The 14,192-nt window shown below is 37.2% G+C and overlaps 1 protein-coding gene across 1 annotated transcript in view; it reads right to left on the reverse strand.

The window, feature by feature from the left end:
• Positions 1-13,440, reverse strand: part of Pop1 (POP1 ribonuclease P/MRP subunit) — a 126,368-nt gene extending 112,928 nt beyond the window's left edge. The window contains exons 1-3 of the mRNA XM_090380896.1: positions 13,395-13,440; positions 9,333-9,554; positions 2,831-2,894 (exon numbers count right to left, since the gene is read on the reverse strand). Coding sequence (XP_090237022.1) covers positions 2,831-2,894; positions 9,333-9,515 — 247 coding nt within the window. The 5' untranslated portion in view covers positions 9,516-9,554; positions 13,395-13,440. The remainder of the gene's footprint in view (positions 1-2,830; positions 2,895-9,332; positions 9,555-13,394) is intronic.
• Positions 13,441-14,192: the final 752 nt, after the last annotated feature.

The following is a 14,192-nucleotide window of genomic DNA, read 5'->3' on the forward strand; positions in this document are numbered from 1 at the left end:
AAGACTAAATGCACAAGGCATAATAATATTTTATGGGTTGAAATTAACTATATAATATTTGTGTAAATACACCATAGTGTACCCAGAATCCCAGGGGCTCACATCTGGTGAGTATGGGCTTGGCACACCCAGGGTCCTGAGCTGGATATCATCATTTTTTTCTTTCTTGTGATTCTCTTTCGACTCTGTCTCTCTGACAGGGTAACTCGGGATTTTTTTTTTTTTTTTGGCTGGTGCAGCATAAGCCTCAGGCTTCCTTGCACCATATAGCTAATAATAATAATAATAAAAATAATAATAAATTTAACTAAATAAGTAGTGCAAAGATTGATTATATCTCATATTGTGGCTACCTTCACAACGAGATACCAGGTATTGCACTACTTCGAATAAATAATGCTTCTCTAGTAGCGAACACAACTGTTATTTATTCTCAGTGGACACCACCACCAACCAGATGTGTTTCAGAGTTTGTTGGCTCACTCATCGGTGGGTGGGAAGTATCCTGATAATGCAGACATCACAGTTGAAGTTAATTCCACAATATGAGAGATGGTGAAGATAATGATAATATTTTGAAGACTAAATGCACAAGGTATAATATATATTTTTTTCGCTTCACCATTTGGCATCTCTCATTGTGGAATTAACTTCACAACCGCAATGGCATGCCTGCATTGTCAGGGTACCTGCCCGCCCACCAATGAGTGAGCTAACAAGCTCCAAAACACCTGGGTGGTGGTGTCCACTGAGAATAAATAACAGTAGTCTCCTCTACTAGAGAAGCATTATTTATTCGAAGTAGTGCAATACCTGGTACCTCGTTGTGAAGGTAGCCACAATATGAGATATAATCAAACAATGCCTTTACACTGCTTATGTAGTTAAATTTATGGGTAAACTATAGGGTATTTACACTGATATTATATAATTAGTAATGTTAATTGACTGAGTTTATTTATTTAAATTTAATTCTGTTTATGATCTTTTAACATCAAGTTGAATATGTGCATTTTGTTTTGATTTGTCAAATTTTAGAGAACTCTGAACTAAATTAAACTCCAACTAAATTTTAGACAAGTCCAGTTATCTAAAATTTTGATTTTGTTTGTTATGTTTCCTTATTTAATTCATAGAGGACAGTCATAGTATACCTCATGAGTTATGTTGGGTTATTTCTCTCTGTGTCCAGACTGTATAGGGACACACAATGATATTTTAACAGCAATATTTTTCAGAGTTCCCAAGTAATGGTATTCCTGTGAAGATATAATACTTATGGGTCCCCCTGACTATTAGTATTAGCAATGACCACATAGTGCAAAGAAGCCTATGGCTTATGCTGCACCAGCAAAATAAAAAAAATAATAATAAAAATAATAATAAATAAATAACAATAATAATAAAATAACAAAAAATAAATAAAATAATAACAATATGAAAAAATAATAATAAATAAGAGAAAAGGAAATGGACAACCTAAGCGTTTCCCTCCTCCCATAGGTAATTATCCAGCTGACCTTTGAATTTCCCCAAACTGTCAGCCTCTACCACCCATGTAGGCAACTTATTCCAGTAATTTATAACTCACTGGCTAAAATAAAACTTCCTTGTAATCCAGTCAAAACATCTCCCCCCATAACTCGAAATTATGGCCCCTTGTTCTAGAATCGCTTATAACCGTGAAAATTTCGTCCTCATTCATTTTGCTTATGCCTCTCAGAGCCTTAAACACCTCAAATCAAGTCTCCTCTAAAGTGCCTAGTTTTCAAGCTCAGCAACCCACATATTCAGTCTTTTTCCGATCTTACCAGGCAAGTTACCAGTCTCTGGACCCTTTCAAGAAGCACAAATGTCTTTCTTTGGTGCAGTCTCCATACCTGAACACAGTAATTCAAGTGTGGTCTACCAATAGCATTATAAAATGGGATTGTACATCCTCATCTCCACTAGCAATTGTTCGATACATCATTGACAGGACACCACGGGCTTTCCTTGCAACCAGTCTATTCTGCAACCCTGTATCTATTCTGTAGTATTTTATGTTATTATATAAGTGGTGTCTTTTCTTAGGTGGTGTAGGGCATGTGCCTCTTTGGGCAAGAAGCCATGCATTCATCGTCACTTTGTTTTCTTTCCTTTTTTATTTTAATTTTATAAATTTTTTTTTTGAAATTGTGGGGGAGAGGTATTTTCACTGGAGCTAATGATACTTTACCACTTATCTATAACTCTTATGGTTCAGAGTGCTGCCTGTATTTTTAAATATTTGCAAGCATAATCAGACTATAATATGGTTTTATAACCACCTTATTAAATAAAAAATATAAATTTTTAATTGTATTGCAATCAAATAGTTAGAGATCGTTTGCAATTTGCTTTTCATGATTACACACACACAACATGCACGCACAGTTTAGGTATTGGCTATATTTTTTAAGTTTCACACATAATCACACTATAATATGGTTTTATAACAAATCTTATTAAAAAACTTATTAAATAATAAATCTGATAATTTTTAATTGTATTACAATAGTTTGCAATTTATGTTAAATTTTACACAAACAATATAATCAATCAACCAGAGAGAGGCCTAATAATGAAATCCTCAGTTTCAGAAATGAAGCTTATATACCAAATCATTGATAAGCAAGTCTATAAACAGTGGTATATTTAGGTTTTCCATTGCAGTACATAAACAAAAATTCAATCACTTGGTTCCCCTTACTAATGATAATGAAATTAAGAAATCTGGTTATCCCAAAGAGAAGAACCGAAAAACTAATCTTTATATATATTTTTTAAATTACAAATAAGTTTAACATACCATGAGGAGAATGCAATTCTGCAAGATCTACCATTTCTGTATCTTCCAATGAAGGGACAAGATCCTACATTAAAGAATATGAAAATTAATTTTACAAGAACATTAAAAACAAACAATTTGCAAATAATGTCATGACTAATTTAAATACAGGGTGGATCAATTTCACGACCATATTACTTAACTCCTCAAATAGGCCTCTGAGGTTGGGTATATTCATATTACGTTCTTAGCGTTTTTTCACCAACCTTTCATGGAGTAAAATAAAATTAAAATAAAATAAAACAAAACAAATCTTGATAACTATATTTACAATAACCTGTATTTACAAAATTAATATACGTATTACAATATTAAAAGTATTAAAACACAAGATTAAAATGCATTAAAATATACTAAGTTAAAAGCGATAAAATCCCGTAGCTTTCAAAGGCTCCAGCCTTCTTCTTCAGCAGTACTCTCTATTATTCAGTACACCTTTAAATATCAGCAGGGTAATGGTAGGCATCACATGTTTCCATTCTCACGTGTTCCGCTCTCTTGCATTGTGGAACCGGAAGTGGCTCGAACGGAAGTCGTACGGAACCGTTCATCCTTTTTTAGGATACTAGTCTCTAAAAGGGGGTGAATCCGTACACCCCTATCCCTATTAATGTTGGTTGTAGAGCTGATCCGCAAACTCTCGAGCCACTTACGGTCCCAGAACCTATGCGCCCGATCGGTGATAGTGGCATCGTCTGGGAAGATCTGGTGCTGCTTCTCCCAAAAATGTTCGGCCACGGCGGACTTGTCATATTCCGCATTTCTTATTGCTTTTTTGTGTTCCCCCAGACGATCTTTGAGACGACGTTTTGTCTCCCCTACATAACATTCCCCACAATCCGGGCATCTAATATTATATACGACCCCACTAGCATCCTCTTTTTGAATGGGGTCCTTAACTTGAGACACAACTGTGCGCAGTCTTCGTCCCGGAAGCTGCACACAGCGTGTCTGATATTTTCTTAATACTCTAGTTATATAATCCGTCAAGCCCGGATAATAGGGAATGTATGCAGTGGTATTTATTAATTAATAGTATTTATTTATTAATTTAAGTAATATATTACTTAAATCAGCATTTTCCAAACTGGGGTCTGCAGACTCCTGGGGATCCGTAGTTCCGGTGGGGGGGGGGGTTACACAAAACGATCCCCTGGAACTGGTCAAATTATTTGTTCTATGTATAGCAAATTAATGATAAATAAAGTTATTATATATTTAGGTAAAAATAAGAATAAAGTTGAGTTGTTTTAAACATAAAACTTTGAATTTTCTTTTCAGAAAGCCCAGTGCACACACACATGCACTATACAGGGGTACACAAACTTTTTTTGATTTTTGAAGGGGTCTGTAGATCTGACTAGTTTGGGAACCATTGCCTTAATTATAATACAGGGTGTCTCAAAAATATTGGTACAAAAATTTAGGGGAGGTAGGTAACATCTAAAGGAATGTGAATTGCATAGGAACCCATAACCGGAAAAGTCACCGTAAGTTGGTACATGGCACTGTTCATCAGTTCACAAGAGGGAAATTTTCTGGTTTACTCATTCAAGCAGTAGTCGCCACATGAACAGCATGCATCGATATACAAACTGTGAGCTGGCAGACATGCACCTAGTGTATGGATTAGCAGAGGGCAATGGACGAGCTGCTCAACGAATTTATGGAGAACGCTTCCCAGACAGACATGTACCGGAACACCGTTTGTTTGCGCGTGTGCATCAAAATTTGTGCGATTATGGGTCAATTAGAGGTAACAGGAGTAGTGCGGGCAGACCACGTTCGACCGCCATGGAAGAAAGTGTGTTGAATGCCGTCCAGAATAATCCTACTACCAGCACACGTGCCATTGGTTCTATCTTAGGAGTGTCTTGTTGCAGTGTACAGCGTGTCTGGCATGATGATTCCTTACACCCCTTTCATCTCCAAAGGGTTCAGTTACTGCTTCCCCAAGATCATCCTGCATGTGGCTTTTGCACAGTGGTTTCTCCAAGAAAGTGTTCAAGACTTGAATTTTCCAGCCTATGTTTTGGTCACGGATGAGGCTTATTTCAATCGGGAAGGCTTTTTCAATCAGCACAATGCTCATAACAACCCACACGGTGTGCGCCCCCGTGCGACACAACATCGCTTCGCAATAAATGTGTGGGCAGGTATGGTCGGTGACACCTTAGTCGACCCATACCTGTTACCATCCCGCATGAACTCCACTAAATATCGGATCTTTCTTGAACAAGTTCTACCAGGGTTACTTGACGATGTCCAGCAAATGTGAGATGCAACATTTGGTTTCAACATGACGGGGTGCCTGCCCATTATGGAAGGTGTGTTTGTGACCATTTGAACAGGCGTTTTGGGCGTCGATGGATTGGCTGTGGTGGACCCGTTGCCTGGCCCCACGCTCACCTGATTTATCGAACCTTGATTTCTTTCTGTGGGGGGCCTCAAATCTGTCGTGTATGAATCGCCTGTGGAGACAAATGGATCTTGTGGCAAGACTCTTCTGCGCTGCTGCTACTGTCAAAGAAACTCCAGGTGTGTTTGACCGTGTCCGCCGATCCATGCTGCGTCGGTGTCACGCATGCATTGCGTCTCATGGTGGAACCTTAGAGCATCTGTTGCAACATCATGAAATGCATCCATCTCATACTCCATTGTTAATATTATGTCAAATAAATGTTTGCCACTAATTACTGTCTTGTGTCATTTCTGCTTCTTGTGCCTCTGCTACTACTACTTTCCCGTGACGTTTCCGGTTATGGGTTCCTATGCAATTCACATTCCTTTAGATGTTACCTACCTCCCCTAAATGTTTGTACCAATATTTTTGAGACACCGTGTATATTTATTCACATATGTTACTTATGGCACTGAAATGAACTGCTCATTGCTCTTGGTAATTTACTTCTTGGAAAATTGCAACTCTTTTCAATAACCAAACATGGCCTACCTTGTATGACATAATATTGAAATATTATGTCACTGTCATCTGAATGGGGATCAGGTCTTTTTTTTTTTTTTAAATCTTTTTTTTTTTTTTTTTTATTGGTGACCCAAAATGACCACATGGTAGCAAGAATTTTCTGAATTTACTGGATGATCTCCACTAGCATCTTAGACAGGAAATGAGAGAAAACAGTAATTTTGATCTCATTATCAGCAGAGATTCCTCATGCATCATGAATATCTGGCTAAATGAACCCCTGGGTGTAATGATCATAATATACTGATGTGAAATCTACTTAAAGACAGTTTTTAAATTTCCTTTAGTGAGACCAACTACACATTCTAAACAGAAAGCATTCAGGGAAGTAAAGAAGCTACTACGCTTTTCATACTAGGTATACTGTTCCAGGTTTAGTATTAGAAGTGGCAAATGATGCAAAGAGCAATCCATAGGGAATGAGGGGGGGGGGAACGACCCACCTCACCTGTTCATCTCCTCCAAGAATTTGTATCATAAAATCATCCTCTCTCAATTTGAATTAATGTCCCTCATGTGTGTAGTCTCAGAGATAGTAAGAATGCCATCAACATCGAGTTTACTGAATCCAAGACCTTAAACAGCTCAATCAATCTCACAGGTGCCAGTTTAGAGATTCTACAATTATACCCATATATAGTACTCAATTCTGTAATTATACCTGCAATCAACCTGTATATAGTACTCAAGATGCAGCCTAATCATTGCTATGTACAAAGTGATAATCACTTCCTTATCCCTGCTAGCAAAGTTCCTGTATATCACTGAAAAAGCCATGAGCTGTCTTCAAAGCCTTTTTGCACTGGCCAGAGACCTTCATAGCTGACTGCATAATTAACTCCCAGTGTTTTTCATTTTCCATTACCCTGAGTGTAGTACCATATAGTAGGTACATTAATCTGTGATTACTACTACCCATATGTAGCACTTTACATTTGTCAATGTACAACCTCAATTGTCATTTCCCAACTGCCCAATTTTTTTAGATCTTGTTGCAGTAGCATACAGTCATTATTGTCGCTAATCATTCTGCCAACCTACATCTCCAAACTCAGACATTAAGCCTGATATACCTTCATCAATATCATTAATAAATACAAAAAATAACAATGGACCCAGCAGCGAATCCTGGGTGGAAGGACTCCACCAAGATTCAATGCTGGGTCCATTGTTATTTTTGGACCAATAACATTGGTCCATGAAGAGTGTCCATTAACGACAACTCTTGCCTTCTTCCACTTAACCATCCCTTTATCCATAGCAGCAACTTGCCCTTAGAGAAGTCTGAGAACTGATTTATTATTACAAGAAAATAAAAATAGCAAAGAGTTAATTTTAAAATTATATTTTGCCAATAAAAACAAAAAATAAAATGAAATCAAACTACATAGTGATTCTGAATGATGTGTAAGCACCTTAAATACCCATATTTTATAGACAGAATGGACAATTTAAATTTCTCACTGAATACAGTTGTTAGCTGAGAATATCAACTAACATTTGAAGGAAGTGCATTCTGAAATGGTACTGGAAGTATGAAAACAAAGTTCATCTATGGCAATGTCAATATGAGACAAAGGTGCCAACACATCTAAAAATAACTGTCCTCCATGATAAGTCTGAAGAAAATGGAACTATTCATAACATTTTTATTTTTTTGTAATAATAAATCAGTTCTCAGACTTCTCTATATCTAAGGACAAATTTCTGCTATGGATAAAGGAATGGTTTAAATTCCCTATTCCCTGCCAGGAATTCTCTGTCTATACAACAGTGCATGTCCCACTCAATGTCAAAATTGAAAACATGTCCAAATTCAAACTGCATACGTAAATCCAATGACATTCAAACTAAATGGTCGATCTCAATTGCCACAACTGCATTTATGGCCCACAACAATCCTCACCTCACATTAAAGAAAGATGTTAACCTACCATGGATCACTGTATGCAGGTGGGACTCTCCTCTCATGGAATAATGAGACCTTATACATTCAACAATATTGTTTTTGGGCAGCATTATCTTGAGCTATTAACAAAGTTCCCACAATAAGAAACAGAATCCAAACCCGTTGTCTTTGGAATTGAGAATGCATTATCTCTCCCCCCACCCCAATAAGATTTCAAAGAGCTTGTACTGGGTTACCTGAAAAGAGTATGTTTATAGACCATAAATATTAGCATTAGCATTAGCAGAGGCATATGATGCAAGAAAGCAAGCTTATTCAGCATCAGCCAAAAAAAAAAAAAAAAAAAAAAACCCTCTCCCATTTCACCCCTCCGTTCGTTCGAAATACCTGTCCAGTTGAGCTTTAAATTTGTTTATGCTATCAACTTCAACAACAAGTGATGGAAGTCGGTTCCACCAACCAACCACCCGCTGGCCAAAGGCAAATTTCCGCACATCTATCCGACATCCGTCCTTCCTCAATTTGAATTTATGCCCTCTGAGGTGATTATTCTGAGAAAGATGAAGAATCCCATTGGCATTGAGCATGCTCAAACCATTCAAAGCCTTATACACCTCTATCAGATCACCTCGCCGGTGCCTAGTCTCCAGACTCTGTAATTTGCAAAACTTAAGCCTTTCTTCGTAAGAGCAACCCTTTGTTCCATTTACTAATCTTGTTGCCCTTCTCTGTACCCGTTCCAGCAGCTCTACATCCTTCTCGAAATGAGGCCTCCAGACCTGTATACAGTACTCAAGATGTGGCCTAACCATTGCCTTATACAAGGGAATAATCACCTCCTTATCCCTGCTAGAAAAATTCCTGTATATCATTGACAAGACACCATGAGCTACTCTTGCAGCTCGTCTGCACTGCTCAGAGAACTTCATATCTGCCTGCACAATTACCCCCAGGTCCTTTTCATTCTCCACCACTGTCAGTGTAGTAACGCAGAGTTGATACATTGCTCTGGGGTTACTGTTTCCCATATGTAGTACTTTACATTTGTCAATGTTAAACTTCATTTGCCACCTCTCAGCCCATCTGTTCAACCTTTCCAGATCCTGTTGCAGCAGCATAGCGTCAGTAGTGTCCTTAACGACCCTGCCAACCTTTGTATCATCTGCAAACTTAGACATTAAACTTGATATCCCATCATCAATATCATTCATAAACACCGAAAACAACAATGGACCCAACACTGAACCTTGAGGAACTCCACTAATAACATTAGTCCACGTTGAGCAGTGTCCATTGATTACCACAAATATTGCAGTATTTGTGGGCAATGAAACAGTAGGAAGCAGGTAAAATTACAGCTGACATGTACCATCATATGTCAGGCTGTTGAGGAAACTGTCACTCACAAATGCATGCTGATGGCAGCCATTTTGAACATCTGACATAACACTCCATTTTATATCTAATGTATTTGAAATCTTTTTTTATTTCACATTTATTCAATAAACTTTGAGATACAGCATTAATAAAAACTAAAATACTAACAGATTGTGCTAATGCTTTCTTACTTTTTCAGGAAGTTCAAAGCATTCACTGTCTTTAGTGACCATTTCAGATCTTCCTATTACATTACAACCTGATCGTGGCATTAAGTTTTCATTAGACTGCCTATTAAACTGACGGTTCCCAACAGCTGGCAATCTTTTTTCATCTTCACTTTGCAAATGATCTCTAGACTGATTTTTCTTCATCTTTTATCAAAGAACTTGTTTTCCATATTCACAATATGCCTATAGGAGAGAAAATGCATATACTAAAACTGTTCCTTGAATAGAATTTATGCCAAAATATTAGGTTACAAAAATTCCATTAGGCTCATTCATCCATACCATTACTCCAATGTAAAGCCAATTAACAACAAGAAAAAGGCAACCACTGTATAACAAGTTCCACTAAGAATCTAAAACATTGCCAAAATTTTAAGTTGGGTGTTGAGTTTTATGTTAAAACATGCATGAATGAATTTCTGTTATCTAATTTTTTTAATACCAATTCTATATAAAAATCATTTGTGTGGTTTAGTAGCATTTCTTGATTTTTTTTTTTTTTTTTTTTCCAACTTGCACCCTACTCGACCATTACTACTAATGTGCTTCTTTCTCTTACACACAAAATTATAAGAATCAAGATAAAATTTGAAGAATATATCACAAATAACTAATGGTACCTTCCAACTGTTGTTATAACAAAATATTAAGTGAACTGCCATTTAGCAAGATATTAAACTACTTTTAGGAACAAGATCTGGTATTTTTGGAAATGCTGCCTTTCACAATGGAAAACCATTTCTGCAAAGACTCACTTGATGTGGTTTCATGCCCCAAATAATAAGTTCACCTCTTTGGAGTACTATAGAGGCTCCACATTCAATTATCTTTAAGTATTGTTTGCTAAAGATCATCATACCAAAGAGGAACCATAACTTGTTCCTCTTTGGAGTGAACTTTTTCACTGCTTGTAACCTGAGATGCTTCTTTAAATTTCTATTTAAATACTTGGAAGTTTGCTTTTCACAATATGGGGAAAAAAAAATCATAATATATTTAGAATTCAAAAAACTGGATTCATGAAATTCAGAAATATAATTTAAAATTATTTCAAACCACTCACTTCCTTGAAATATGTCATATAAAAACCAACTTCATCTCAAATTTCCAGGCAGTCATTGTAAAGTGCAACTTCCCTACCAATTTGTGTTGTCTCATTTATGAAACCAAACAAAATGTTTGGCTGAATTCAGTTACACGTGCATCCTCCAGACTGTCGGCCAGTGATTAGAGACAGGTGGAGACTCCGCTCATTCACTTCTTTCCCCGGTCACATGGGTTCTGTTTGTAGTGGCTCAATATTGGCACAAAAATATGATGAGCTTGGCTGAGCGCAACAATCGTATAGATGGTTTTCAGTGGGCACATCCCACCGATTAGGTGAATATTTTTCTTTGTCTTTCTGCAGTGTGCATGTTTTTTTTTTTTTTTTTTTTTAGCAGCAGTAATTGTACTAATCTCCCCTCAGTTCCCTCCTTCAATGCTGGTTTAAAACCACCAGTCAATCACTCCTTTCTCCCTTTTCTTATATAATATTGTCTAGTAATGTATGGGTGAGAAAAATCAGTGGTTGTATGTGGTGTTAATTTTTGTTAGTTGGTTTTTGTTTTTTTTAAAAAAAAACATTTTGCCGTTTTTTTTTTTCTTCTTAATTTCAGCTCCGACATTGTCATGTAATGTGACATCCCCTGGTAATGAGCAGGCAAGGAGAAGGGAAAGAGGTGAGTGGGCGGAGTCTACTCGTCCATCACTGCTTTCCCCCTCTTATCCTCTGCCATTTTGGAGGGTGCACCTTAACTAAACCTTTGCCAAGTGTTCATCACAATAGTAAACTCTTCTTGTTTGTTCTTTAGAAATTAAGACCTATACAGCCATCATTATTACAATCTCAGGCAACTGATGAGCTTTTGGATAATGATATGACACTTGAATTTCCCGTCAAAATCAGCAAACAGATTTTGTTTGCAAACTTCAGCAGCAATGGGTTGTTAAAAACACCTAGACCTCTAATTCTTCAGAAAAAATATCCAAGCTTCCTTGATTTAATTGGAAAGCTATACAAACAGCTTTCATTAATTTAATATCCTCAAAAAGTTTCAATAATGACTTAACAGAAATTATAAAACCCCTTTGAAATGGCATACTGCCATTCAAAAGAGTTTTCTAATTTTTGTTAAGTCATTATTGAAACTTTTGAGGTTATTAAATTAATGAAAATGGTATAGTTTAGGGCTAAAGCCTGAGGTTATGTATATAGTTTAATGTAAAATTTAGTGCATTTGCATCATTTCTGTACATAGCCAACTACATAAGTAGTTAAATTAGCATCATTAAGTATATCTCATATTGTGAATACCTTCACAACGAGTTGCCATGATTTTGCACTACCTCGAATAAGTAATGCTTCACCATAGGAGAAGACTATTGTTAACTATTCTCAGCAGATACCATCACCCATATGGCACCGTTTCGGAGCTTATTGGCTCCGTACTTCACAAGAAAAAAAAAAAAAAAAGGAACCATTTCCTGCATATACAAAGGGTACTAGGAAAGTTTTGCAATATGACGCAACAATGAATCACAGGAATCTGCTTGTTGCTGCATGTTGAGACATGTTCATACGTGCATAGTAGCCGCCGCGCCAAGTCGATGGGCTCAGTTATTCATTAGTAGTGAGAGTGTAAAGTGCTTGCGATGGCATTGTGGTTACGAAATGAGATAAGGACAGTTTTGCGGTATAATTTCGTGCGTGGTTTAACCATAGACCAGTGCTTAGAAGAAATGACTCTTGCACTAGATGATGATTGTCCACATCGTACAACGATATTCAGGTGGTATAGAGAATTCCAAAGGGGAAATTTCACTCTGGAGGATTCTGAGAGGCCGGAAAGGCCACGAACGTCAGTTACGGAGGAAAACGTTACTGCTGTGAGGAAAATGCTTGACGAAAACAGGCGAGTGACCTACCAACAGATAGAGGATACTTTGGGCCTAAACGCACCAGCAATTCGTTCGATTCTGCAAGATCATTTGCACGTGAAGAAACTTTGTTCTCTCTGGGTGCCGCATCAACTGACTGAAGAGCAGATGACACGACGTGTGACTTGGTGCCGGGAGATGTTAAAAAAGTTTGATAAGGGACAATCTCGGTATGTGAACAACATCGTGACACGTGACGAGACTTGGCTGTACTATTACGATCTGCCGACCAAGGCTCAAAACAAAGTTTGGGTCTTTGATGATGACGACACACCCGTAATTGTCAGAAAATCCCGATCTGTAAAGAAGAAAATGATAGCTGTATTTTTCAAATCGAGTGGAATTGTGGAACGTGTCGTTTTGGACACGCAGAAGACAGTCACAGCTAAGTGGTATACTGAACAATGCCTGCCTAAAGTCATTGGATCTATGAAGAACCTGCGGCCAAAGTCAAGAATGGACACCTGGTACCTCCATCACGATAATGCTCCAGCTCACCGCGCCAAAGCCTGCACCGAATATTTGACCACGACAGGACTGAAACTTCTCGAGCACCCTCCCTACAGTCCAGACCTTGCTCCCTGCGACTTTGCACTGTTCCCGCATGTGAAAATGAAGCTAAAAGGGAGGCGGTTTTCCAGTGATGAGGACCTTCTACGGGCTTGGGACAACGAGCGTGCTTTACTCCCTAGTGAAACTTGGCAGAACTGGTTTAAAGATTGGTTTCGGAGGATGGAGAGGTGTATTGAATGTAGAGGAAATTACTTTGAAAAAATTAAATAAACAAAGCTGTATTGCAAAACTTTCCTAGTACCCTTTGTATATCTTCAGAAATATATAAACGTTAATAATAATTTGTTCTGCTCAAGTTCTTCGTCGGAAACAGTTCGTCGTTGAAACGAGACTTATAAAGCACTTCAATAATAAACTACGTTCATTCTGTGATTTTTGAACGGTAATTTTGACGGAAGAGAAATAACAAAGAAACTGATAACTCCTAAAAGATCTATGAAACGATAATATTTACATAACTAACAGACTTACAATACATTTACGAAATAAATCCAAACTGCACAGCACAATAATTCGTACCACACAAAATCACAAGCTCCTTCCAAACCACGTGCAATACAAGATAACCAACACTGCTAACGCACGACCGACACATAAAAAGTATTTGCGCTGCTACCTACTCCTGGTGGCTAAGAATAGAACTAAATTTACGCATAACGAAAAAGCACAGTTTAATTAATCTGTTAGGAAAAGAGCCTTAAACACCTCTCAATTCAGCCGAGTGTAGTCGTTTTCACTAGGTACAACACTTCACAGAAGATTTATCGTTTAATGAACAAGACAGGGTATTAAATGATATGCGAAACTAAGGCAGTAATGCTGAACAGGAAGCCTTTAACGTATAAAGAAAAGTTTGCTACTTTTTTAAAATTCTGAGTCTTAGCAAAATTAATAGACTTTAAGGCCATAGTTAAATATTATGATGTGTGTTATTGCCTTTGTACATTACATTTCGTACTTTACTGTGTATCTCTTAAAATGAAAATGGTAATTAAAAATGACAAGGGAATGTAAATTAATCGATTTAAATAAAACAATTGATACTTAACTTGTAATTGTTCTCCTATTTCTTTCAACACTACACTTTTATATCCTGCATGTGAGTAGCTTCTGCTCATAAAATCTTACAGGTCTTCCTTTGCGCGCACTACTTCTGTAAATTTTTCATCCAATTCGAACGAATTGGATGAAAATCTTTCTCTTCATCATGATACTAACGACACTGAAAATATTAGAGACCTAACAATATTCACACTGAGCGAGTTCTGC

The sequence above is a fragment of the Mastigoproctus giganteus genome, chromosome 9, assembly GCF_048544385.1.
Source record: "Mastigoproctus giganteus isolate SK-2022 chromosome 9, ASM4854438v1, whole genome shotgun sequence".
Taxonomy (NCBI): domain Eukaryota; kingdom Metazoa; phylum Arthropoda; class Arachnida; order Uropygi; family Thelyphonidae; genus Mastigoproctus; species Mastigoproctus giganteus.